The 27,428-nt window shown below is 37.3% G+C and overlaps 1 protein-coding gene across 13 annotated transcripts; it reads right to left on the bottom strand.

The window, feature by feature from the left end:
* Positions 1-4,377: 4,377 nt before the first annotated feature.
* Positions 4,378-16,067, bottom strand: LOC130948696 (putative pentatricopeptide repeat-containing protein At1g12700, mitochondrial). Of its 13 annotated transcripts, XR_009073169.1 has the most exons (12): positions 15,187-16,043; positions 14,912-15,089; positions 14,714-14,815; positions 13,456-13,581; positions 12,797-12,961; positions 11,705-11,837; positions 11,212-11,352; positions 7,185-7,228; positions 5,267-5,541; positions 5,076-5,153; positions 4,866-4,976; positions 4,378-4,712 (listed from the first exon to the last, which is right to left on the bottom strand). XR_009073169.1 is itself a non-coding variant. In XM_057877540.1 (6 exons), the coding sequence occupies exons 1-2, from the start codon at positions 9,100-9,102 to the stop codon at positions 7,188-7,190; spliced, it is 1,551 nt and encodes a 516-aa protein (XP_057733523.1). In that variant the 5' UTR covers positions 9,103-10,172; the 3' UTR covers positions 4,378-4,712; positions 4,866-4,976; positions 5,076-5,153; positions 5,267-5,541; positions 7,185-7,187. The 13 variants fall into 13 exon arrangements, 1 of the variants encoding a protein (XP_057733523.1); XR_009073163.1 differs by lacking the exon at positions 7,185-7,228 and having other exon boundaries at positions 11,212-11,837; positions 15,187-15,228; positions 15,838-16,067; XR_009073167.1 differs by having other exon boundaries at positions 7,185-7,310; positions 11,212-11,837; positions 15,187-16,047.
* Between the last annotated feature and the right edge of the window lie 11,361 nt (positions 16,068-27,428).

The raw sequence follows: 27,428 nt of genomic DNA, 5'->3' as shown, positions 1-27,428 counted from the left end.
TGGGATCTTTCTCAACACTTCAATAGCAGTTGAGGTGTGTCTGGTCTTACAGAGTCCCTGAATCAAGGTCACATAAGTGATTTCATTAAACTGAAATCTCCGAGCTTCCAACAGCTGAACCAAGGGAAGGGCGGTGGCAAAATCATTCCTCTTGGCAAGAGCCCCCAAAATCATGTTAAAGGAGTTGATACATAGAGGAGGGCACATAGAGAGCAAGCGAGTGAAGAAATCAACATATTTATCAAGTGATTGGGACTGAAAGTGTAGGGATGAAGTTAAAGGGAAGCAAAGACAGAGAGCGGAATGGAGAATAGAATAAGGAGAGTACCTTAACATGATTCGTAAGAATGAGAACAATGACAACATTCTTGCAATCAAGAGATGAATTCACAAACACAGAATTAAGAATTAATGCAGTGAGAATTAGAGAAATTGAAGAAGGTATGAAACAGGGAAATGATTATTGTGCATGAAAATTACATTGCAACACCCACTCCTTTGTTTCTCATTCCTATTGTGTTCTCGCTCTCACTTTCCCGTATGGCAGTCTTTAGTCCAAACAGGGGCCTTCCTCATTCTTCCACTCTTGATTAGGCCTATTTCTTTTTTTGGGTGACTGATTGGGCCTATCTCTATTGTTGCTTCATTTCATACTCCTCTTGTTGGAAGCACTTACCCGGATCCAGACCCTGCTCAGCAACCAGGCCAAGTGAAGGTTCTGAAGTTTTAAATTAGGGGTATTCATGGGTCGGGTGAAACTGAGTTTGATGTGATTCAGAGTCGGTCCAAAATATATACCGGGCCTATTTGTTGGACCCGAGCCCGGTCCTAAACCCGATGAAACTTATACACTTTTGGGCCACAATTATACCGGGTAAAAATCGGATGAAAACCGGGCCATTAACATTACATTACCTTGATACCTTCTTGTAAGCTAGCTAGCATGTGAAAATATCCAAATTTTTAAGACTCCAACTATTATTTGACATGGTAAAATTCACTTAGAAAAATATAACAAGAACCAACAATTCCCTAAAATTAAAGCATAACCATAATCAATACTAATATTATCTAATAGCACCAAATATTTAAATCAATACAAATAACACAATATTATGTCATTAGTCTAAAGTCTTATGTATTTTAAACATAAAACATTAATTTATAGTCTTATAATGACTAATAACACAAAATATTAAAGTTTACAATACTTAAACTCCACATAAGAATAGTCATTATCCATTACTAATAATACAAAATATTAATTGTGTATGATGACCGAGCCACCGGGTCGAGTTCGAGTGACCCGAGCTATGGCTCGGACCCGATCCAAAATAATGACCGGGTCTATTTTTGAGACTCTTACCGGCCTTAGACCCGGTAAAATCACACCAAATTAGCCCTTAAAGTGTTTGAGGCTGGGCTAGGTCTTCGGACCGAACCGGACCATGTACACCCCTATCTGAAATGAATATGGTTCTGAAAATTGGATCGGTCTGACCGTGAACCAGTAGCAATAGCGGTTCATCTCACAGATAGAAACCGCTGGAGCAAAAAACGGCACTAAACCGTTGAACCATCCAATCAAACTGAAACCGACCAGTTCGAATGAAGACGTTGTTTCATGGCGTCCCGGAAAAGAAAAGCCTGCAGCCTCCTTCACTATTCGCGTGAACACCTTGGATTAGTAGACTAGTGACTATAACGGTTCGATAATCGATTCGATTTTCAAAACCTTGGTTAAACTAGAATGCAATGAGTTGAAGAGTGCATTCGCACGTAGGGATGACAACGGCTCCTCATGGGGGGCGGTGACATGCCCCCTGCCCCGCCACCCGTAATCCGTCCCTGTCTTCGCCCCCGCCCCATCCCCGCGATGGGTAACGGGGACCCCATATCCACTAGGGATCGCAGTCTCTGTAGATATCTGCGAATTTTTAAAAAATTTCGAAAACATTTAAAAATAACAGAAAAATTGAAAAATAAAAGATAATTAACATTTAACATAGTCCAAACCCTAAATTTAGTATTAATTTTCCAGTAAGAATTAAAACCCCAAATCCTAAGTCTAATTTCACAGAATACAAATTTATCAATTAACAGAATACAAACCCTATACCTAAATCCAATTTCACATTAATAAAATTCAAACCATAGAAATTTCATCAATTAAAAATCAAAATATATATTAAAGTCAGTAAGCAACGGCAGAGCAGAAGCAGAGGCAGCGAAGCTTTGAGCAGGAAGCAGTGAGCGACGCAGTGAGAGGAAGAAGGTGAGCGGCAGCGGCTCTCCTCTGACAGCTCTCTTCTAGACGGCGACGAAAACTGCGATGGTTCTCCTCAGGCATGTGGCGCGGCTATCCTCTCCTATGGACGGCGACGAAGTGGCTACGATTCTCTTCTCAGGCGTGCGGCGTGAAGACAGCTCTCCTCTCCTCTGGACGACGACGAAGGGAGAAGCAGTGCGAGGGAGAAGCGCGATGCCGATGACTTTGAGAGTGAGAGGGAGAGGCAGTGCTTAGGGAGAGTGCGGCGGTGAGGGGGGGGAAGAGGGTGGCGGACGGCGGTGAGAGGAGAGAGGGAGTGTATCTCCTCTGATAGGATTTGTGGTGGCCTGAGAAGAGGGAGTGTGGCTATTTAGGTTTTCATTAAGGGTAGTTTAGTCATTTTTTTACACGATATTATACGGGTCTCCACGGGACAGGGACCTCTATCCCCGTCCCATTTATTATACAGGACTACATGTCCCTGCCCCCGTCCTCGCAGAGGGAAAATCACCGCCAAATCCATCTTCTGGCGGGTAAATTCCCGCGGATACCCGCCCTATTGTTGGAAATCACCACCCCTGTTCGCACGGCCTTAGTCTGATTCTTTTCTATTAAATTTAGTGAATAATGCTATACATCCAATTTTTTTTGTTAACCAAGTCCAATCAAGTTAGTTTAACATAACAAAAATCAGTTATAACTAGTATTATTCTAAGTCTTATTATTTAATTTGGTCGGACTTAATTGATAAAAAAACTTGAATGTATAACAACAACAACAACAAATAAAATATAAAAAGAGAAAAAAATAACAAAAATGAAATATAAAAAGCATATCACAATTTCCTTAAAACTTTCATGCATACATTAAATTTGTTGATATACTTGCACTAACAAATAATACAATTTTGTCCGAATATTCTCATAAACTATTATACACCACTGGCTTCTTTTTCATTAACTATTAATTAATGCTTTTCATACATTGTTTACAAAATAAAAAAATTGTTCCAGCTATTAAAACTCAAAATAGTTTCCGATAAAGAATACATGCCTAATACAATAATCACTTTGAAAATCAAGACAAAAATAGAGATTAAAATTCTATCCAAATTTCAAAGACTGAAAAAATTTCCAGACTTAAAAGCAAGAAAATACCTGAATTAAAAAAATCCAAGGAAACAAAAAGAAGAAGGAGGGAGTTGAAGAAGTGCAGTGAAAGCTTTGAAATCACCTCAAGTTCCTCTCTAGTATTATGGATGAAGCGAAAAGTTACTCTTGGAAGTAGACTATAAACACAATCGCATTAGCTGCAACAACATAACCAAATAAAAAAATATGGCATATATATATATATATATATATATATATATATATATATATATATATATATATATATATATATATATATATATATATATTTGTAGTTTTACTTACTATGATCTTTTTTCTTTTTTACCAAGACCTAGCTAGTTACACCTACAGTGGCATCTTATAAAAATAAAAAATTAATTATAGAAGAAAAACGCTATCATTTTTACTTTTAACAAATTAATTATAGAGATTTTTTTTCTTTTCTTTAAAAAGACATACATTCAAACTTTAACATAATAAAATGAATAATTTAGAAAAAAAATTGAAAATAAAAAGACTACTTCAAATTTATAATGCTTCTATTATAAATTTCAAAAATTGACATTTAAACATATTCAAAAATAGCACAACTGATCCAACTATACTCTTCTACATTTCCTTAATTATTTGTCTAAATTGGCAGAGATTCTTCTTGTCTTGTCTAGGCTTATATAAACGTTCTAGCTGGCCTTGTTCAATGGGGGGTTAATTATGAATAATATAATAGCTTAATTATGAATTTAAAGGGCAATGCTAGGCTGTCGAAACATTAATCTCAATGCCATATATTGGTCTTATATATAGGGATCGAGTTAGTTATATAATTAGCTAATGAATTAAAAGTGCTCCAACACCATCCATTGTTGATGTAAAATGCCTGCTAGCTATACCTAACAGGAGACGTAAGGTACATGTGTTCAGAGATTGGCAACAAAGAACCTCCAAACTCAAAACAAACAAAACATTATAACAAAATTTAACAGCAATAACAAAATTCCATATTATAATATAAAAGTTTGAATGTGTAAAAACAGAAAATTAAAAAGGAAATCATGAAATTGAAGATGCAACTACTGCATATATTGTTACTGATTCATACAATAAGCACACTCTTTTACAAACCAAAAAACTGCGGAGAGCCTTAACTTCTAAGAAAAACCCACACAAAATAGTTCATAGTCACTTACTTCCTAAAGCATCTTGATATGTTACCGAAAGATCTTTTCAGTGTCAGCTAGATCTAGATTAGGATTAGTTGCACGTCCTTGACGATCCTTTTCTAGCTTATGCTTAGATTCCATCCATGGTGCCTAACAATAAGGGGGTAGCAATAATGACGTCACTTTAATGAAATTAAATAGCATAACATTTGTTATTGTTATTGTTAGGAGGTAACCTCACATAATATATTCCTTACACTATCATTAGGTATTAGGCAATGTTATAGTTTATATCAAACTTACCACTCGGTTTTCACCATATATGTTATTCTCTATATGGCTAAGTATTAGATTGTCAATAAAAACAAAATCAACACCGTCAGTATAAGCCTGGAAATATAATAATTCCATGTCCTGTAAAATGAAAAAAATAATGAATTACAAAGTCAAAGCAATAGCAATTAAAAGAGTTACAAATTATAACTGATTAGAAATAGAGTGGCTGCTGCACACCTGACCATCTACTTTGTTTCTTTTCTATACTCCCATATCTTGTCCTTCGGTATAATTACCATATCAAGGTGCTACAACCTACAAAGAATAAAGAAAAGAGAGCAATAAGTTTTAAAAGAAAACATTCATATAAAAGAACCTTAGAAACTATCAAAGTATTCTACCAAGCTATATTGGATACAACATATTACCATAACTCTATGTCCATGCTGAGCCAAAGTCTTTGGTAAGGAACCAACAACATCTCCAAGTCCACATGTTAAGTTCAGGTACCATTAGTGGAAGAGTTTATGGTACCAAATATAGAATGAAAGTGATACCAAAGGGTCTTTGATTGTCTCCACAAGTAAAGCTTAAAAAAAAGTGATTGCCTCCTTTCTTTGGATTTTCACCCACACCCTTTCCATTTCATGCTCTTCTCTTTCCTTCCTTTTCGGAGCTCCCGTTCTCTCTCCCTCAACTTATCCTGCAAATAAGTTTCAATAGTTTGAATATAATTAACATATCAAAAAGCTATTCAAAATAAATTGTTGAGTGAACCTCAGGATACACCTAAAGCAATAAATCAACACAAATAATAGATGCAGAATCAGTGAATTATCAACAAATGAAAGTGCTAGAGAAAGACATCTCTCACTATTTAGATTTACTTTATATGCCAATAAGTTAGCACTGAGTCTTTCTTTTTCCTCATATTAGAGTATTTGAAGCTAATCATAATACTTAAAATGCTTATTTCTGAGCATCTAGTGAGTAGTGAGACCATTTTAACAATAACAAAATCATCTTAAAATTCCTAATTAGTTAATACATTAAATATGAATCAATCCAAAAAATAGTCAAACCACACTCAAAGTAACGAAAGCAATTCACATGAACAAACTACAATGTCAAAAAAAAAAAAAATTGATAACAGCTGAAACCAACAAAGTGTATTCAATTATAACAGAAACAAAAAGTGTACAAACCAGTGTTGCTGAACAATAGGCTAGGGTCATTGAATGGAACAATGGGACTGGACCGACAATAGACATGGCAATTTTCTTCGAAGAACTTAAAGAAAGTGTCGCTCACGTGCTTGGCCGGCCACCCCAGTTGGGAGAGTCAAAACTAGGCATCGCTGCAGCGACGACAATGAAAGTAGGAAGAGATCTGGCGGAGAAAGACGCAACGGCACAAAAGGGTTTGAGAAGAGTGAATATGGAGGGAAGAAAATGAGGGCAAAGCCTAGCTTTTCATATCTATCTATTTAATATATAAAGATTAAGCAGTCCAATAAACGAGGCTCTACAGTATTCCCTCCAAAACTAAACTCTCTCCAGACCGACACGTCGCAGGCAAAAACAGTGAGCACAGACATCATTCTCCTTCACTTCCACACTTGGAAACTCCACCAGCTTCGTCATCGCGTCGGGTTGCCCATGCTCCTCGTAATCGCCTTCGACGATTGAGACAGTGAGCAGCTCAACGGAGCGTGAATGCGCGAAGTGTGTTAGAATCGAGCTGCGGCATTTTCCTGAAGTAACTTCTGTGATAGGTTGAAGAAAAAGAATTGGTACCGCGAGGTTTCAAAATTTGATGAAGAAAGGGCATCTGAGTTTTAGAGAAAAAATTAAAAAAAGGGTAAGATGGGGAGGAGAAGAGAGAAGGAGAGTGGGCAACGAGTAACTCACCCACTCTCTTTGACTTCACCCACTTCTCTGACCATGCCAGGAGAAAGAAGCTAACAGTAGAAAGCAGATCAAACCTATGAAACTGATTGGTTGAATCCTATCAATCTGAATCCGTGCTGCATAGCTGAGTAACAACTGACAATGCTAGGATAACATAGATCTCCTTCCATGTGAACTACATGAATTCTAGTTTGTATAGATACATTGAACTCTGTAACCTAGAGAACCCCCTATATATTAGGTGAAGAACAAGTTTCAAAACAATAGATATACTCGTAGCTCTCAAATCAAACAGTAGATAGATTAATAGAAGCATCTAATCTATCTATATATAATCTATAACCTATCTATATATATTAGCAGAAGCTCAGTAATAATTGATTTAGCAGCATTAATGAACTTTCAAGATGGAAGCAAAAAGGAAAAAGGAAGATACCTCTCAGGCATTTGCAGGATTAAAGCAACTAGAGCTATGGCCACCTACCGCCAGTTTAGAGAATCCATTGGGATCACATATGCATGTCCATAATGATTCACTATGTTTAGCATCTGTATAGTAGAGCTAGAGCAAATACCATAAAGGCTTGAACACAAAAAGTAAATGTTTGACAAAATGATTCAACCTTCAAATAACTATATCTCCAATAGAAACAATTTTTCCATAAATGGCAAGAACAATTTAAAAGAAAGAAAAGAGGAATATGATCATTATAAAATCATTGCTATGTAACACCAGATTCAAACATTTTGCGATGTCTAACAATCTCACCTACTTTTTTTCTTTATGTAGCTAGACCTTTAGATATCATTTCATGAACAAGTTTCTCAGCCTTAATTTTTTCACCTTTTTCAAGTAAAGCACTGATGGTTATTCCATAAGTCACAACATCTGGCAAGCAACCATTGTCTTTCATTTTTGACAAGTATGACAATGCTTCATCAAGGAGGCCCTCTTTGCAAAATGCACCAATCATAATATTATATGTCCAAGTGTCTAGATTATAGACTTTAGTGGAAAGATGTTCAAAAATCTCTTTTGCATCCTTAATTCTTCCATTTTTGCACAGGCCATCTATAAGAGTGTTGAAAGTGACTAGATCAGCCGGATGATGACCTTCATCGTGCATCTTTTGAAGAAGCTCCAAAGCATCATCGATTCTCCTTGATTTTGCCAAGCCATCAATTAGGGTATTGTAAGTTACCAGATCAGGAAACAGGTTCTTGCAACACATGTCTTCAAAGATATTCAAGGCGTCATCAACCATTTTACTTTTGCACAACCCATTGATCATGATATTGTAACTCCAAACATCAGGAGACACTCTACTTTGAGCCATTGTGCTGAATACATATTTTGCCTTATCTACCTCATTAACCAAACAATATCCATCCATTAAACTATTATAAATAACCACTTCTGGTTTCACACCTTTTTTTATCATAATAGCAAACACATTCTCAGCATCTTTGATTCTTCCTTTCTTACATAGTCCATCAATCAAAGTACTATAGGTACAAACATTTGGAATAATGTTTTTCAGCATCATATGATTTAGTAAATCAATGGCTTCCTTAAGTTGACCCACAAGGCACAATCCATCAACTATAGTAGTGTAAGTGATAACGTCGGGAGAAATTCCCTTAGCAAGCATTTCAAGGTATAAATGAATAGCCTCACTTACAAGTGTATCCTTGCACAGACTATCAATAATTGAGCTGTACATTACGACATTAGGAACAATCCCATACAGTGGGATCTTTCTCAACACTTGAATAGCAGCTGCTGTGTGTCCGGTCTTACAGAGTCCATTGATTAAGGTCCCGTAAGTGACTTCATTAAACCGAAACCCTTGATCCAGCATTCTCTCGTGAAGGTGCAGTGCTTTTTCAACCTTACCACCGAGACAGAGACCTTTAATGAGTGTATTCAATGTTACCGTATCAGGCTGAAAACCCATCCTAAAAACCTTGGCCAGTACAGAGAAAGCAAGCGCCATACGACCCATGCCGCAACAACAATTAATTACTATGCTCAAAGTAAATAAGTTGGGAGTGATTCCCCTGGCTTGCAATTGCTGAAAAAGGGAAATGGCGGTGGGGAAATGGTTGGTCTTGGCAAGAGATCCCAAAATCTTGGTGAATTGGATGATGGATGGAGGAGGACGCATAGAGAGCATGCGAGTGAAGGAATCAACAGCTTCATCAAGTGATTGGGGATGAGAGTGAGAGTGTAGGGATGATGTTGAAGGGAAGCAAAGACGGAGAGTGGAATGGGGAACAGAATAAGGAAAGAGCTTTGGCATTTGAAGAGCATACCTTAATTTGACTGGTGAGGATGAGAACAATGAAAACATTATTTTTGCAACCAAGAGGAGTAACGTAAAAGGAAATGCAGTGTGTTTTCACCTACGAGAGTGAGAAAATAGGGCTGGCAATATATACCCTACCGCGGGTACTCAATCCGGACCAACCCATTCGGGTAGGGTTGTCTACTCGACCCGTTTCGGGTAGGGTAGGGTACAGTGCGAATTTGCCTGCGGATAGGGTAGGGTACGGGTTCAATATATACTCTATCTTATCTTAGCCGCACCCTTAATATATTATATAATATATATGTAAAAATTATGTATATAGTGAAAAAAGTGACTATTGAACTCACAATCTTCTTTTTGTAAAAATTTGAAATAACCACTAAACTAATTGATGATCATATTATTTTTAATTTTATGTTGGATTTTTTTAAGATTTTATTGTTTTTAATTTTAATTTGAACTTAGTTTTTTATTTTCTATTTTATTAATATGTATGAAATTTGGAATGGTTGAATTTTATGTTTGTTTAAAAATTTTTTATTTTTTTGTGGGTAGAATCGGGTAAAATAGGATTTAGAACTTTAGGGTGCGGTTAGGGTTAGGATTGAGAGATTCTCAACCCGCAGGTAGGATATGGTAGAATTTTAAAAAAGTTTTCAACTCGCTAGTAAAATTACGATAAAGTCCAAACCCTATCGTACTCTGTGGGTTGCCAGCTCTAAGAGAAGACTCAATTATACCCTAAAGTTTAGGAGTGTCGTAAAATGAAAAATGTAGTGTATCCACTAGGGTGAGAACAATGGTTTTTACTTTTTTATGTCATACTCCTTCGGGTTTTATCATCCAATAAATTTGTCTGGAGTAACCTACCAGAGACTTTTGCTCTATTACATTACAAGTTTCTATTGATATTTTCTTTATAACATAAGAACTTTTACTCTTATTTACTGTTATGCAGATTTTTAGTAAATCTGAATTAGTTCGATATCTAAATTTTGGGAGCAAAATCTATTCCTTTCTATGAGTACTAGTTTCTAAATGTGCACCAAAAATCCTATTTTGTGAACAAAAAGATAAGGACAAGACTTGAAATGTAAAAGAAATTTAATGATTAGAAATTAAAATTAATGGAAACAAATTGAATGACTTTAAATTAAATGAAAGCAATAAAATGCCTCAAACAAAAGTCAAAAGACTTTGAATTTGAAACACAAGGCAAAAATATATAAGAAGAAAACAAAGATTTGCAAAAGAAGAATAAATTGCAAAAAAAAAAAATTATAAGGAATTTAAAAGACAGAGAAAAAATCTTACAAAAAAAAAAAAGCTCTAAGCAAACTCAAAAAGTTTCTAAGAATACGAGAGTGTAAGAATGTTTTTTGAAGAAAAATTTAAACCTTTGTTCCTTTCAAGCTTTGACTATTTATAGAACAATTCTACCAATCTCACATTACCAAATGTGGTTTTTTTAGCAAATACAAAATAACTATTCCCGCCACATACAGATTCAAATAACTGCTACCTTCACACAACATGTCTTCGTTCTTGAGATTTCAACTCATTAAACTCGAACTTCCTTAACTTTTAGCAAATTAAAGCTTTCAATTATCGATCTCCTTCTCTTCGATTCGATTTACATTAATCAACTTATTTTGTCGAAAAATATTCGACCAACAATTATTTTATAAATATCTTCTCCTCAAACATTGCAGTAGGATAAGTGATAATAGTTTCAATCGAAAAAAACATTTTGGAAAATTCAAGAACATCCAACCATTTATTTCCCATGAAACAAAGAGTAATTGATTATAAAATTTTATAAAAAATTAAAAGAAAAATTCGTAATATTATTCTTTCAAGAGTTCTAATATATACCAAACACAATAGAAATTAATTCATCGTAAAAGTACCACAATAAGAAATATCCAAATATTTGTATCAAAATTTCAACATAATAATCATCGGGTTAACAAAAAGAACAAAAGGTCTTTTTTTTTCTATATATAAAATGGTATTTTGAGACAATGATAATAAAAAAAAAAAAGAAAAGAAAAAGTTTGGATAAAATTAGAGGAGAATCAATAATGTACTTAGATGAAGTTGCCGACTCAAAATTTGCAAAAGTAAATTAAGAATTTAGTAAAAAAATACCTGAATTACATGAAGCAATTGTCTCATTTTTCTTAAGATTTTCAAAACCTTGGCCGCTGCTATCACTGGGAACTCCTCGATTGCAAGCTTCCCATTGAGTGAACAACTCAGATTTCTTCATAGGTGCCACAGAATAGCTAACTGGAGATGAGAAATTGAAAAACACTAGAGAACAACATGAATAGCAAATTTGGCGGATGCTACGGTGAGCGTGATTAGGTACAATACAATAGATTAATGTTCTCTTAATGCTTGATATTATGTTTATTAGGCTAGCCGAATTATATTTTGTAAGTGTGGGCTACGTTTTTGTTGTTGGTTTAATTCATGGAGAACAAACTGATGTAATTTACATTTTCATGACGAAAATACAAAAGCTGTTTGCTAGGAAAATAATCTTTTGAGGAAGTATAGGGAGCCAATAGAATAATTGTACAATGTGTACAATAGAGGTTTAAGAATGTCAGATTCAGTATTAGACCATTAGTGTTACCTTTTCCCATCAGCTTAAACTTTTAGGATGAGTGGTTTCATGACATGGTATTAGAGCTCTAAATCCAAAAGGTCAAGAGTTTGATCTTTGGTGAACCCCAAAATCACCTTAAGCTTTTGGAATGAACATGGTTCTGTAGTACAAATAAAGAAATGTAAGACTAATTTATTGTCAAATAATCAATTATTTAAAAAGCAAGGATATAATTTTTCAAAGAAAGTCATGATAAGAAATTTAAACAGGTAATTAAAATAATTTTTTTAATGTATTTGCTTTTATTTATTATTATTATTATTATTATTATTATTATTATTATTATTATTATTATTATTTATGACACAAAAAATATTTTTTAAAGTAAGCCATCGTCATAAGAAATTTAAACAGGTATTTAAAATTAATTTTAGTGACTAGGTAAATGTTTAATTCATAAATTATGGATAAATAAGTTTTATAATATGATATTTAACTAATCAAAAGTTTTCCACCAATATTTTTGGAATTTAATTTTGATATATTATCAATGTAAAAAATTTTACACATATATCCAATTACGTAATGACACATTAATAAAAATAATTCTCGTTTAAGTTAATTGCGTTAATAGTCATAAAAAAAGACAGATATAATTGTATGATTTCGGACAATATTTTAAATTGTCAATACTTCAAAATTAAACTCATATTTTCAACGGTCTAATATCTTTGCACATAAATTTATATGAAATTTGAAAATCAAAATGTAAAAAAAATAGATATATAAAAGAAAAGTGTGGTTTAAATTCAAAATAACCGAAAATTTGGGAAAAAAAAAGGGCAAAAGTTGGACATTAAAATAGTTGGGTGGTGAATAATTTATTTTTGAAATTTTATCGAAACTTGCTAAAATGTTAAAGTGGGTGGGCACAGTAAACCTTTGATATAATTATTATTATTATTATTAAGACAAAAGCCATGTTTGTTTATTTCATGGATCAACAAGAACTCTAAGCCCCCAAAAAAAAACAGTTTACCAAAAATTGGGCGTCATAGAGCAAAATAGCCGAACAAATTAATCATATGCGCTAATTAATCCCACATAATTACCATTTACCAGCATCATTTTCACAGCTTCTGCACATTGAGCAGCCTTTGCCTGGGTCTCAGAAAACAAGCGCCACACACATCACCTTCCAGGAAATCAGGAACTGCCACGCCTCTTCAGTATATAAGGAAAAAATTCACCTTCTTCGTAGTAGCATACCCCCATTGCACAAAGCTTTTCAAAAAGAATTACACTCAGTATAAGGAATGAGAAAAGAAATCACTCAAAACTTTAAGAAAACAATTTCTCGTCAAAATAAGAAGAGTAACAGTATCCAGCAAATTATGTCCGATAAAAAAGCAACAAAAGCATGGAATTAGTTGAAAACATACGTAAGTAACCTTCTTTAAATACATTATCCTCTTTGCTCCCTTCTTACTTTTTTACTTCTTTGGTGTAATCTTCTTTGCTCTAAAATTGCTAAAAAATCTCAGTACAAACCAATTTAACTGCAAGTTGTACAATTTGGAATAGGAAAGAGAATATTATTGGAGTTAAAAGCCTTTAAACCCATTACATCACATCAAAAGATATGGCTTTCTAAAGAACTGTAGATAATAAATTGCATAATTTCCCATGATTTGCGTCATGCACCTAGTGCTAAACTTAAATTAAAGTGAGAAAGATGGAGGAAGTAAGTAATTCATAAAAGTTATAGATTTACTTACACTACAATTGCATCACCAAATCCAAAACCACAGGAAGGAATGCCATCAGCACAAAAAGTTGAGAACAAATGATGACACCGGCCACCACCATAAATAGCTCGAAGCTTTCCTTCTCGATCAAAAAACCTACTGAAGAAATTAATCGTTTAAACAATGGAAGATAAAACAGCCAATATGTGTCTTACCTACTAACAAACATAATAACATAATATTAGAACCAATACAATAATTCGATCAACAAACCTATTACTTCCTGTTAATGTGTAACCTTAGAAACACAATTGTTTTGCTATGGTACACCTGTACTTCGCGAAACATATAATGGGGGGGAATGTAAGGGAATGTAACTTCATTGCAGGGATACATAGTTAGTAAACATATGATACACCTTCAAATATTAGAAACCTTACTGTTTCATTTTCTGTTCTTCTATCTAGAGGTTCTGTATAGAGAAAATGCTAATGAGATATGCATTGGTAAATTCTAATCTAGATTTTTATCGGACTAATATCCTACGTGAGTTTTAATGAGTTGCTAATATTTGTTTATTTATAATGCAGAAAAAATAGCTCAGGCAACAGAGATTCTATATTGTATTTCTTTCACATAACTTGTAATGTGAAACTTTGGCATTAATATATAGAAGTTATTTTTCATTTAACACAAAATGCACAACAGAGAACTAATAAGCAAAAACCATAAAAAAAAAAAAGAACATAATCAACCTATGATATTCAACTAACGAGTTAGTTATGCTTCAGTATACATGAAAAACTATCAATCATAAAAAAAAGCACTTTGTAAGTATCCTTTTTCGACATGCACTTGCTAAGTAGCAATGTATAGTAAGGCGGCAAATGATTGCATGATATTACATGATATGCTAAAAAGAACATTAACAATCACAAACTAAAAGCGCTGAATTGGAAACAACACCTACAGAAGAACAATTTAAGCAATGAAAGATGTGAACCACTGCCTTGTCCAGTTCATACTTAACCTTGCTACCTTTGCCAATTTCAAATTGCCATGGAAATCCATTTATTTTGCTTAGAAAACATAGTAGCATTGAGAGTTTGGTAGAGTAATCCATGTTCATAAAATGTAACAGTAAATCTAGGAGATCGCCATATATAGAAAAGCCATAAAAAAGAGATAAAATATTCAATTGATTCAAGAGACAAAATAAAAAACTTTGTCAATTTACATTATAAATGAGTCAAAAACTTAGGCAAGAAGCTAGTTCCTCTTTGTATACCTGTTGCGGGCAAAAGCTTGTCCTTCTCAATTTCAAGTTCCTCAGCTGAGCCTCAGCTTCCCTCTTCTGAGCCAAGCCCTTGCCCCACTCTATTTCCTTCTCCTGAAAATCATGACGGTAGCTAAGAATTAAACTAAATTTTCATACCCGAGCCTGAATGACATCTTTTTACATAAAATCCTGCAACAAACAAAATACCTTTGACTTTTCTTCTACTTTCTGTTTTGACTTCAAGTGTTCTTCCTTGGAAATGCATACTCCTTCAAAAATAATGGGAATCAACCACTTTTTTACTACCAACCTTCATCCATATGTTCAGATTTATCAACTACTCCTGGCTTCACATCCTCTAGCTTTACAGGTCCATTAGTCTCTTCTGCATTGGGGGGATATTAGAACTAGGAACCTAAACACTCTCGTATAGTTGAAAACCACTAAAAGATATTGAGAAGATTGCAAGGATATTTAGTTACCCGCAGAATCAAGCTGTAAAGAACGAATGTCCTCCTCGATATCTAGCATTCAAACAAAATTCACATAAGCATTAACATCAACTGTCCCATTTTCTTTAAGAGAAAAAAAGTACAATTGCTTTGCCATACTTTAGGAAAAACATTCAATTTTTAACTACTTCATCTAAGTCAAAATTTTTAAAGGCACAATGCAAGACTACAAATTGGAACCTCACAACCTCAGTCTCAATGTAAATCACCCATTGTGACATCTCAATGTAATCACATATCAATGCAGGTTTTGTTTTTACTAACTTTTAAACCTAAAACTGCCATTTATTTTTATTCTAAATACAAATTAAGCTAAACCAACCCATCTCAAAAGGAATTCTAAAGAGGGCGGGGGAAGAGCACACTGGCAAATAAAATAACAATAATAAATTAAATAATTAAACACATAATGAACAAATTGAAGGAAGCCATAACTCAAAGTTAGCATATTTCTATTATATGGATAAAACAATGCACAGCACAGATCATAATTCTCAAACGAAAAAAACAAAGAAAAACGACCGATTGGAGGATCCGACGCATAACAAAATGAAGAATAATTGGAGAGAATGGATTGTGAGAATGGGAAACATGTATGCGAGGTGAATTGTAAAGACTGACGTGCCCATTGAAGAAAAACGCGAGAGAAAGTGAAGAGAAACGAGGGTTGGAGAGGTTTTGGGGGTTAAAGAGCAAGGCGGCTCGTTGGGTAAAAGCGGAAATGGAAGCCGAGTTTGTTGGTGTGTTCGGACAAGAATAAGTTAGCCACACTCATCGTACTTCACTCTTGTCCTGTGTTTGCGCGAGTGGGATACATTTCCAACCTTACTCACGACTCGGGTATTCATGGGTCCGAATTGATTTACATATTTTGCTTATTCCATTCAAAAATTGTAGATATAGATTCGGTGTAAGATTATTGAATCAAATTAGATTTGATTTGCGTATTAATAAAATTGGATTATAGATTTTGTGTATATATTTGTATATTCATCGATTTATAAAAATAAATAAATAAATATATTTTATATTTTATTTTAATTAATAATTATTATTTATGTTGTATTATTTTATTTTTATTATTTAAAAAATATATTTAATATTATTTTAAAAGTAAATATGTTTAAAAGAATAAAAAAAGAATTTTATTGATTTTTTAATAAAAATAAGTTTTTAAAAAATAATTTTTATGTTTTGCGAATCGGATCGGATCTAAACTTAAAAACAGCGAATATTAGATTCTGATAGTTTTAGTGTGAATCGGATCGAGATTTTGATCATATACGATCTGATCCGATCTGCGTACATCCTTATTCATGACATTTCTTCGATGTGTGTCTTTTGTGTCTAATCGTATTTTAATAAAAATAAATTGTTTTGGACACGTTTAAATATGCTGATACTTAAATATTATCGCATGTTAGTATATTCAGCCTTATCCTTAACATATATTTCTGAAATAAGTTTAAAAATAGTATATATTATTATTTATTAAAATAAAAAAATATTTTATATAATTAAAAGGACATTACAAAAATTAAAAAATTAATTTATATTTTTATATTAATAAAATATTAAAATATTATTATAATTTATCTAAAAAATATTTTATATTTTATATATATATCTTATTTCATGTCTTATAAAAATTTAAAATTCGTATATTCATATATTGTGTATTATGTCGTGTTCCGTATTTATATCAATATCCATGCATCATAAATTTCAATTTTTAAACGGGTTCGACACTTTAATTTATCTAAAACCCAAAATATGGGTAACTATTTGGCTAACAATCCAATGAAATATGGCTAAATTGATTTTGTTTTGAAGTCAATGACATGCGATCAAATACCTAAACATGCTAGTAAAATTGAAAGAGTGCACATTTGGAAAATTTTCTGTATTTTTGCCTTTTTTTTTTTGGTCAAGTATATCTTTGCCTTTTAGCATAATTATTTTGCTTCAATTTTTGCATGCCTGGCCTTCCAACGGTTAAATTTTAATTTCACAATTTTGCTCTTAACCTTCGCTCTTTTTTTTATTTATTACTATGAACAAATTTCAATAATTTTTTTTTTGGTCAAGGTCCAGACCACAACAGACAGACCCAAACCAAAGCAAAGTAGATCCCCGAACCTAATATCCAATCCAGCGATGGAAGAGATCACCTTCCCCATTCTGCAGCTGAAGCTTCAAACCGGTACCAAAGTCGTTGTCCACCACCGCCACATCGTGCGCACTATACCGTTGGTCACAGCCACTGCATGTTGTCTCAGAGCAAAGATCCATCGTTGCAACAAGTTTCTCTTGACAAATTCTTCCGCAATGAGTGAAGCTATTGAAGCATCCCCAGCAGACCAGATCTGAAGTAACAACCCGTGAGCACCAAGTTGCAAGGTCAGGCTTCCTCTATCAATCTGATGCAGATGCAGACCATAGTCTCAGATGAAACAGAACCTGGGATGGATTGAGGCTCCTCTAGTAGACATGAGAAACCCACCCCAAAACAAGGAAACCTGGAAGATCCAATCTGTCAAGGAAGCGAAGAACAGGACAGAACCCTACAAAGCTCCTAAAATTCAACAAAGCAAAAATCCAATCTGATATCTAACAGGAAAGAAAACTGCATAGGATCTGCAAGGAGAGAATAGAAACAGTAACCATGCTACTACACCCCTTCCCGACAAGGATGGTGCCAAAATCCACAATCAAAAAGCCCTGAACTTTCAACCTGCAAGCAAGGTAAGTCACTGCTTAATTAAACTAAAACTCAACTAGTCCAAAACAAATTGCCATGCTTATGATCTGCTCGCCCATTGCAGCGACATGAAACGCTCTTCTTTTAATACTTTCGTGATGGTTTGTGGCTTGCACCTGGGCCAATCCTGTCCAAGAGAACCATGAGCTGTGAGCTTGGCTACCTCATGCACTAGGGCATTCCCTTCTCTAGGCACCCAGGTAAACCCAAAATTAGATATATTGCGCGCTAAATCCAAAATATCATCTAAAAAAAACTTGAATTTCTGCAATTGATGCTTTTGATTTAAGAGCTTGAATGAGTATCAAACTGTCAGATTCAAAGATAATTCGTTCCAGTTGAAAGTTGTTAGCTATTATTAATGCTTCCCTAACCGCTAAAGCTTCCGCAGCTAAAGGCGAAGAAGCCGCAATTTTAGAGTTTGAGGCTGTGAGGAGGTTTCCAGCATGGTCTCTGAGTTGCTCCTCCAGAGAACACTTCAAGGAACGCTGCATCAACATTGCACTTAATCCATCCTGGCAGAGGCGGTCTCCAGGTAACCCTTCTAACTGTCCTTCTGTCATTAATAGAGGTTATAGTTGGTACTTCCGCAAAGTCTGCAAATTCTGTTTCCATTTGTTTAGCCTTGTTAATCACTAGGAAAGGACTAGGTATGGATCTGTGATGCACTGCTAGATTTCTTGCTTTCCACACCTCCCATACCAAAAAACCTATTCTGCTGCTACATAGTTCGTAATCAGTACCTGTGCATCCCTTCATGTTTTTAAAAAGATCCATTATCCATTTCCCAAAAGATGAGACTGCATGGGCTGTAGGACAGTACTGAATTTGGGCTCCAAACCACGCAGCCCTTGTCCAAGGGCAGAGCAGCAACGCATGCTCAGTGGTCTCTGGTTCCTGCAAACAAATAGGATAGGTAGGAGTGTTAGAAATTCTTTTATTATAAAGATTCTGAAAGACCGGTAAAATGTTATGCGAGGCCCGCCATAGAAAGGTTCTAATCCTTTGAGGCACTTTCAGTTTCCAAATGACCCTCCATAAGTCCTTGAAGTCATCACTAGTTGATGGTTATTGTCATTAACGATATGTTGCTCTCTTCTGGCCGCATGATATCCCGTTTTGATAGTGTACTTCCCATCTGCTCTAAGAGGCCAACTAAACTTATCTTCTCTACCAATAACACTCACCGGGGTTCTAATGATCTTTTCCATGGTATCTCCATGAAAATGTTTTCTTAACTCGCTTATATTCCACCCCTGTCCTTCACTAATTAGCTCCTTTACAAACGTGACATCATTGCTCATAATATCAGGACTCTTATTCATGTTCAATATCCAATTATCTTCCATGATCCTCACTTTATCTCCGTTTCCAATCAACCATCTTCCATTCCTCAAAAGGAAATCCTTACCATGCACTAGACTTTTCCAGATCCAAGATGCTCCCTTCCTAGCCTTAGATACTTTGAAGTCTTTATTCGGAAAGTACACAGCCTTAAGCACCTGAACCCACACCGCATTAGGGCATTCAAAAACCCTCCAAGCTTGCTTTGCCAAGTGAGCTAAATTTTGACTATAAAAATCCTTAAAACCAATTCCTCCATCCCTTTTGCTCGCACAAATTTTAGCCCAACTCCTCCAATAGACACCTCTATCCTTACCAGTAGAGGCCCACCAAAATTTAGCCACTTTTTGACAAAGACGGTGACAAAAACCTTTAGGAAAAAGAATGACATTCATAGCATAGGCAGGCATTGCTTGGATAACCGATTTGATGAGAACCTCCCTCCCAGACTGAGTAAGAAGTTTTTCCTTCCAACCGCAAAGCTTATCAGAGACTCGCTCCTCAATCCACCGTAGAGCTTTATTCTTAAATCTGCCCCACTGAGCCAGAAGACCAAGGTACTTACCAGGTTGATCCCAAGCAGGCAACCCTAAAATCTCTTCTATTTCTACTCTGTTCCTGATCGGAACCTCGTTGCCAAATGTAATCCCCGACTTGTCAACATTTATCCGCTGCCCGGAGGCCTCTGTATACATATTTAAAATAGTAATGAGCTGATAAATTTCCTCATCACTATCCTTCGAGAAAATAATGCAGTCATCCGCAAAAAGGAGATGAGAGATGGCTGGAGCAGTAGGAGCAATTCTGACACCGAAGATTCTGCCCTCTTCTTTAGCCTTGTCCATAAGGATAGTAAAGACCTCAGCTGCTATGATAAACAGGTATGGCGAAAGGGGGTCTCCCTGCCTAAGTCCCCTCTGCGGCACAAAACTTCTCGACAAAACACCGTTGATCTTAATTTTATAAGAGACCTGCGAGACACACATCATAATCATCTTAACCAAGTGCAGATTAAACCCAAAAGCTCTCAAAGTCGCTTCTAGGAATGGTCATTCAACCCTGTCGTAGGCTTTGTTCATATCAATCTTAACGACTAAGTTCCTGGAAGCATGCTTCCCTTTTTTGTTCAAAGCATGAAACATTTCCTGCACTATTACCATGTTATCCTGAATGAGGCGTCCCCCTACAAAAGCACTCTGGATAGGTGAAACAATCACATCTATTATTCTTCTAATCCTAATAACCAACACCTTAGAAATGATCTTATATATAAAGTTGCAACAGCTAATCGGTTGAAGCTGATTAAGCGTTTCCCGGTAATTAGTCTTAGGAACCAAAACTATAATAGTGTCTCCAATGCTACTTGGCAGGACCCCTTCCTGAAAGAAATGCTTAACAACAGCACAAACCTCTTTCTCAATAATTGGCCAATGCCTATGGAAAAAAAGCCCATTTAATCCATCTGGACCTGGTGCCTTAAGACTTCCAAGACTGAAAGTAGCTTCTTTGATTTCCTAATCAGAAAGGTCTTTCGTTAGCTCTCGATTCATATCTTCAGTGACTCTAATAGGGATTTTGCTAATGCATTCAGACATAACAAGGTTATCAGAGGCTTTAAAGAGATTCTGAAAATGAAGAACTGCCAACTTAAGTATTTCATTCTCCCCACACACCCATTCTCCACTGGTATCCTTTAACCTCTCAATTCTATTTCTGTCCCTACGTTGAATGGTAGAAGCATGGAAAAAGGCAGTATTTTTGTTGCCAAACTTCAGCCATTTTACTCTAGATCTCTGACCTTAATACTTTTCCTCCTGTTTCCATAGTGCAGTAATATCCATTTTTAATTTATTAATTTCCTGTTGCTGAGTATCAGAATATTGTCTTTCCTCTGCTAGCTTAAGGTTATGCATTAGCTTCTGTATTTCGACATCTGCCCTCTTAAAGTTAACCCTGCTCCATTTGACCAATTCTTGCTTACAACTATTCATCCTTCGGTTAAATTTGTCCAATGATCAACCGTAGTATTACAAACATTGTTCCAAACTCTCCTTATGATATTACCATAATCAGCATGATCAGCCCAAAAAGCCTCAAATTTAAAGCTTCTGCTCCTTACTCCCCTGGGTTTAACATTGAGAACTAAAGGTGTATGATCGGAAGTAATAGCTGGTAAGGCTGAAAGGGTGGTGTTCATACCCTGGGTCAAGCTGTCCGACCCGGGATGTTTAGCGACAAGCCGACCAACCTCTTCAGGTCAGACTACCCGACCTCTTCTCAAAGAGCTCGGCCAAATGCCCGACCTCTTCTCAAAGAGCTCGGCCAACTCGCCAAAGGAGCCCAAAGCAGGCCCAAAATGAAGGAACACAACCCAATCTAAAAGCAGCCAAAGCCTAGAAAGATAAAGGCGGTTCCCTTGAAGATAAGATGACCTCACTTAAAGATAAGATAAAGATAAGATAAGATAACTAACTTATCTTATCCACAGGAGGCCACATCTCACCATTATAAATACACTGGAGCACCCAGGTATAACTCATACTCTGATTCTACTCAATACCTGTTTAATACCCATGCTAACTTAAGCATCGGAGTCTCTTGCAGGTACCCCCCACCCTCTGGTGACGAAGGATCAGCAGTGCAGCCAGTCCAACAAGTCGGACACGACAGCTCCGGCCGTCTCCCACCAGCCGGACACGTTAGCACCAACCAGTACAGAAGATCTCGTCCGAGATCGACCTCTAGTTTCAGGTAACCCTCGGAACATTGGCGCCGTTGCCGGGGAACCTGGAAGTCATCCCACCACCATGGCGGACAACCATGACAACGACCACGATTCAGATCTAGAGGATAGAACGCCGCATAAAAATGCGGACGCCACCCCCAAAAGCACACCCCAAAATGGGGGAGATATGTAACCTGCAAACACAGAAATCATGAAAGTACTACAAGCTCAACAAAACCGCCTCCAACAACTCGAAAAAGAAGACGAGCATCAACGGAAAGCCAAGAAGGACCTCCGAAGGGAAACTAGGCGACGCCGAGAGTTAAAAGATAAGCTCTTAAAACTCGAAGCTGATCTCAAAACCGAGACGGCTCAATCCAGTCACGAAGATAGCCCCCACAAAGATCAAGACCCATTCACCAAAGAGATCATGAAAGCTAAAGGTCCCAAAGGACTTCAAAGCTCCCAACGTGACTCTGTACGATGGCACATCAGATCCAAGCTATCATCTTAGCAATTTCAGAAGCAGGATGTATCTCACGGAGGCCTCAGATGCAATCCGTTATTCTCCATCCAGAAGGACAAAGCCAAACACGCATCAAGCCTATTAGGGATCAAGCAAGGAGATCGAGAGAGCCTTCGCAACTACATGGAAAGATTCAACAAAACATGTCTGGACATACAAAGTCTGCCAACAGAAGCAGCTATCAGGGGTCTCATTAATGGTCTACGAGAAGGACCTTTTAGCCACTCAATATCCAAGAAGTACCCAAACATCTCGGAACGAGGTACAGGAACGGGCAGAGAAGTACATTAACATGGAGGAAAACTCTCGACTAGGAGAGATCTCAAAAACCGAACATTCCTACTCCTCTCGGGATAAGGATAAAGAGTCCAAGGAAAAAAAAGATCAACATGGAGAGAAGCCTAGAAAATACCACAATTACACCCCCTTCGAGTGTCTGTTGTGGATATCTACCGAGAAATATGCAACATTGAGAAGATCCCATCAACTCGCCCAATCAAAAACAAAAGAGGTCGGACGCGTTGAAGGTCCACCTCATACCAAAGAGGTCGGACAAAGTTGAAGGTCCACCTCACACCAAAGAGGTCGGATGCGTTGAAGGTCCACCTCACACCAAAGAGGTCGGACAAATTGAAGGTCAACCTCACACCAAAGAGGTCGGACAAGTCGAAGGTTTACCTCACACCAAAGAGGTCGGACAAGTCGAAGCTCAACCTCACACCGAAGAGGTCGGACAAGTTGAAGGTCCACCTCACACTGAAGAGGTCGGGCGAGTTAAGGTCCACCTCACACCAAAGAGGTCGGACACGAGTTTAAGGTCCACCTCACACCAAAGATATCGGGCGAGTTTAGGGTCCACCTCACACCAAAGAGGTCGGACAAGTTGAAGGTCCACCTCAAACCGAAGATATCGGGCGAATTGAAGGTCCACCTCACACCAAAGAGGTCGGATGAGTTGAAAGTCCACCTCACACCAAAGAGGTCAGACGAGTTAAACATCTACCTCACACCAAAGAGGTCGAACGAGTTGAACGTCCACCTCACACCAAAGAGGTCGGACGAGTTGAAAAGGACAACGGAGTACAAACAAGCCTTCCGAGATTTCAAAATTCTTGGGGCAATCACCCATTCTTTCCAGACCACGGGAAAGTGAAGAACTCATTACACCTCGTAGTGGGAAGTCAGGCAATAGCCTCAGCACTAGTCAGAGAAGATGAAAGTGGGCAACAACCTGTCTACTTCATCAGCAAAGCTCTACAAGGGACCGAACTAAACCATCAACAGATAGAAAAAGTTTGCCTACACCCTCATACTCACCTCTCGATGACTCCACCCATACTTTCAAGCTCACACTATCAGAGTTCGGACCAACCAGCCCATAAAAGACATCCTACAGAAAACAAACTTAGCTGGAAGAATCCTACAGAGGACAGCTCAGATAATTCGGGGGAGCCTGGACAAAACCAGAAAACATCTTGGACAATTCGGGGGACCCTGGACAAAAACAGAAAATAGCTCGGACAAATCGGGGAAAATGAAGTCCGACACATAGAAACATAGAATGCCCGAGCTGATGCATTTTCAAAACCAACCAGTACCAACAACTCGGATAACTCGGGAACATGAAGTCCGACACATACCTCAGGAGCAGAATGCCCGAGCTAATGCACTTTCAAAACCAGCCAGCACCAACAGCTCAGACAATTCGGGGATATGAGGTCCGACACATACCTCGGGAGCAGAACGCCCGAGCTGATGTATTTTCAAAACTAGCCAACACCAAACTAGGGGGCAATAACAGAATCCTCATCCAGGCTACATCACAAGACCACAACAAGTCAATCTCAGGGATGTACTTAGGGTCAGCCACAGTAACACGCATTAAAAAACTATGGAATCCAGCCAATTAGACATGCTGTCCGGGATCTTAGCATACATCTCAAAGACATAGGTCAACTATGGGGTTACTACCAAACAACTCGGGCAACAACTCGAACAATTACAGCAAAATATCAGGTGTCAGATACAACAGTAAAAGGGAAACCCCAGGACTCACACGAAGGTCCAGGGGCACCCTTTGGAGGCAACAACGGAGCAAAAACCCAAATACAAAGTCAAAGCTTTACATCAAAAAGCATGCCAACTTCCACATTGCCCCACCAGAGGAGCTCATCAGTGTAACATCACCTTGGCCGTTCGCAAAGAGGGGACTCGACCTCCTCGGACTATTTCCCCAAGGATTGGGACAAGTCAAGTTCCTCATTGTAGGGGTGTTCATAAAATGGATTGAGGCAGAGCCCCTAGCTAGTGCCACTGCTCAAAGAAGTCAGAAATTCTTGTACAGAAACATTATTACAAGCACCAATTCACATCCGTAGAACACCCACAAGCCAATGGACAAGCAGAAGCTGCCAACAAAGTCATACTAGCTAGGTTAAAATGGAAACTACAGGACGTAAAGGGAGCTTGGGCTGAAGAGCTCCCACAAGTCCTATGGGCATATCGGACAACTCCACACTTCACCACGGGGGAATCACCCTTCCAATTGATTTACGGAATGGAGGCAATGATCCCAGTAGAGATCAAAGAAGGATCCCCCAGAATGATCTTCTACAATGAAGAGGTCAACTCCCAAATCCAAAGGAAAGAACTCGACCTACTTCCAAGAGTCCGAGAGAGAGCTCCGATCAAGGAAGAGGCATTAAAACGTCGAATGGTCTCAAGATACAATCAGAAGGTAGTACAGCGAAGCTTTGCCAACAACAACCTCATCCTAATCCGAAATGATATCGGAACAACTCGACCTGGAGAAAGAAAGCTAGCAGCCAACTGGAAAGGACCATACCAAGTTGTTTAGAAGAACTGGGAAAAGGTTGCTACAGACTGTCCGAACTCGAAGGGCAAGAGCTACCAAGGTCATGGCATGCCTGCAATCTAAAAAGGGCACCAGGCCGAGATCCAAAAAGATTGCCCGACCTAGAAAGGTAAGTACTAACATGTACACACTTTTATCTTTATATTATTGTTTAAAAGATTGCAGATTCCCTAAAAAGTTTCCTACTAAGACGCCCGACTACGGCAGGTCGGCAAGGTGAAACACCAAAATCACCGCCCGATCACGACAAAGTCGGCAAGATGAAAACCAAAATCATCGTCCGATTACAAAGCGACAAGTCGGCAAGGTGAAAACCAACTTCACCGCCCGACCACGATGAAAACCAAATTCATCATTTGATTTCGACAAAGTGAAAACAAAATTCACTGCTATACCAAGACGCATTAATCTGAAACGCAAATTTCACTGCCGGATCACGACAAGGTCAGCGGGGTGAAAACCAAATTCACCGCCCGATCATGATAAAAGTCGGCAAAGATGAAACCAGAATTCATCACCCGATTTCGACAAGGTCGGCAAAAAAGTGAAAGCAGAGTTCATCACCCGATTATAAAGCAACAGATCGGCAGAAAACAATTTCACTGCACGATCACGATAAAGACAACCGTCCGATAAAGGTGAAAACGTGATTCACCCAAAGGACGATCTAGAGATGACAACCACTTTCTACAAATCGGCAAAGATAAACACAGAATAATGTAAGAAGTTATCGAAAGTGATCTAAAAAAGAACCTGACGAGGTCTTACGGATTGCTAAAATAATAACTTAAGGACTGGTCGAACGTTAAGAAGTCGAACCAAGTCAACCCAAGTTATACGTAAACCCTGGAAAGAGGTCTGGCCAACCCTATTAAAGAGGGTTACTTTAACTTAGAAGGGCCTGACATAACAAAGTCAGCCCAAAACAAAAAGTTATACAAGTAGTCCCTGAAAGAGATCTGACAAAGATCCAAGAAAGAGGACTACAAAAAATAACTTAAAGGAGACCGACATAACCAAGTCGGACTCCTACCACTAAAAAGTTATCAAAGTAACCCTGAAAGAGATCTGACAAAGATCCAAGAAAGAGGACTACAAAAAATAACTTAAAGGAGACCGACATAACCAAGTCGGACTCCTACCACTAAAAAGTTATCAAAGTAATCCCTGAAAGAGATCTGACAAAGGTCAAAGAAAGAGGATTACAAAAATAACTTAGAAAGAGATCGACCTAACGAAGTCGTTTTCCTACAAAAACAAAGTTATAAAAGTAATCCCTGAAAGAGACCTGACAAAGGTCCAAAAAAAAAAGAGGATTACAAAAATAACTTAGAAGAGCCCGACATGATGAGGTCGGACTCCTACAATAAAGTTACAAAAGGTAATCCCTAAAAGAGACCTGAACAAGGTCCAAGAAAGAGGATTACCAAGTAACTCGACAGGATCCGACATGACAAAACTACAAAAAGTTATAAAAAGTAATCCTTGAAAGAGACCCGACAAAGGTCCAAAAGAGAAGATTACTAGAAATAACTTAGAATGGACTGACAAGAAGAAGTCGGACCAACGAAAGCTACAGCTTGGACCGACAAGAAGAAGTCGGACCAATGAAAGCTACAGCTTGGACCGACAAGAAGAAGTCGGACCAACGAAAAACGTGCGCTAAAACGGACATAGCTCCGCCCAAAAAGCCACGGCTCCACGACAAGGCTATCAAAATTGTTCAGACTGACTAAAAAGTATTCTACGAGAACACTAAAAAGTCGTCGGACAAGTTAGCCCCAAGGACCACCTCGACCAAACAGAAAGTGGACGAAACCAGAAGTGATCAAAAGAGGTCGGACAATAAAGTACCGACACTCTACAAAGATCCACAAAAAAGGACAAAGACATCTCGCAACGGCCAGAGGAAGGCCAGAAATGCTTTGCTAAACGAAGTCTTGGAAAAAGACACTTCTTAAAAGGCAAAAGCACAAATCAA

The sequence above is a fragment of the Arachis stenosperma genome, chromosome 9 (assembly GCF_014773155.1).
Source record: "Arachis stenosperma cultivar V10309 chromosome 9, arast.V10309.gnm1.PFL2, whole genome shotgun sequence".
Taxonomy (NCBI): Eukaryota; Viridiplantae; Streptophyta; class Magnoliopsida; order Fabales; family Fabaceae; genus Arachis; species Arachis stenosperma.
The sequence above is the reverse complement of the archived record's forward strand: the minus strand, read 5'-3'. Positions and strand labels throughout refer to the sequence as shown.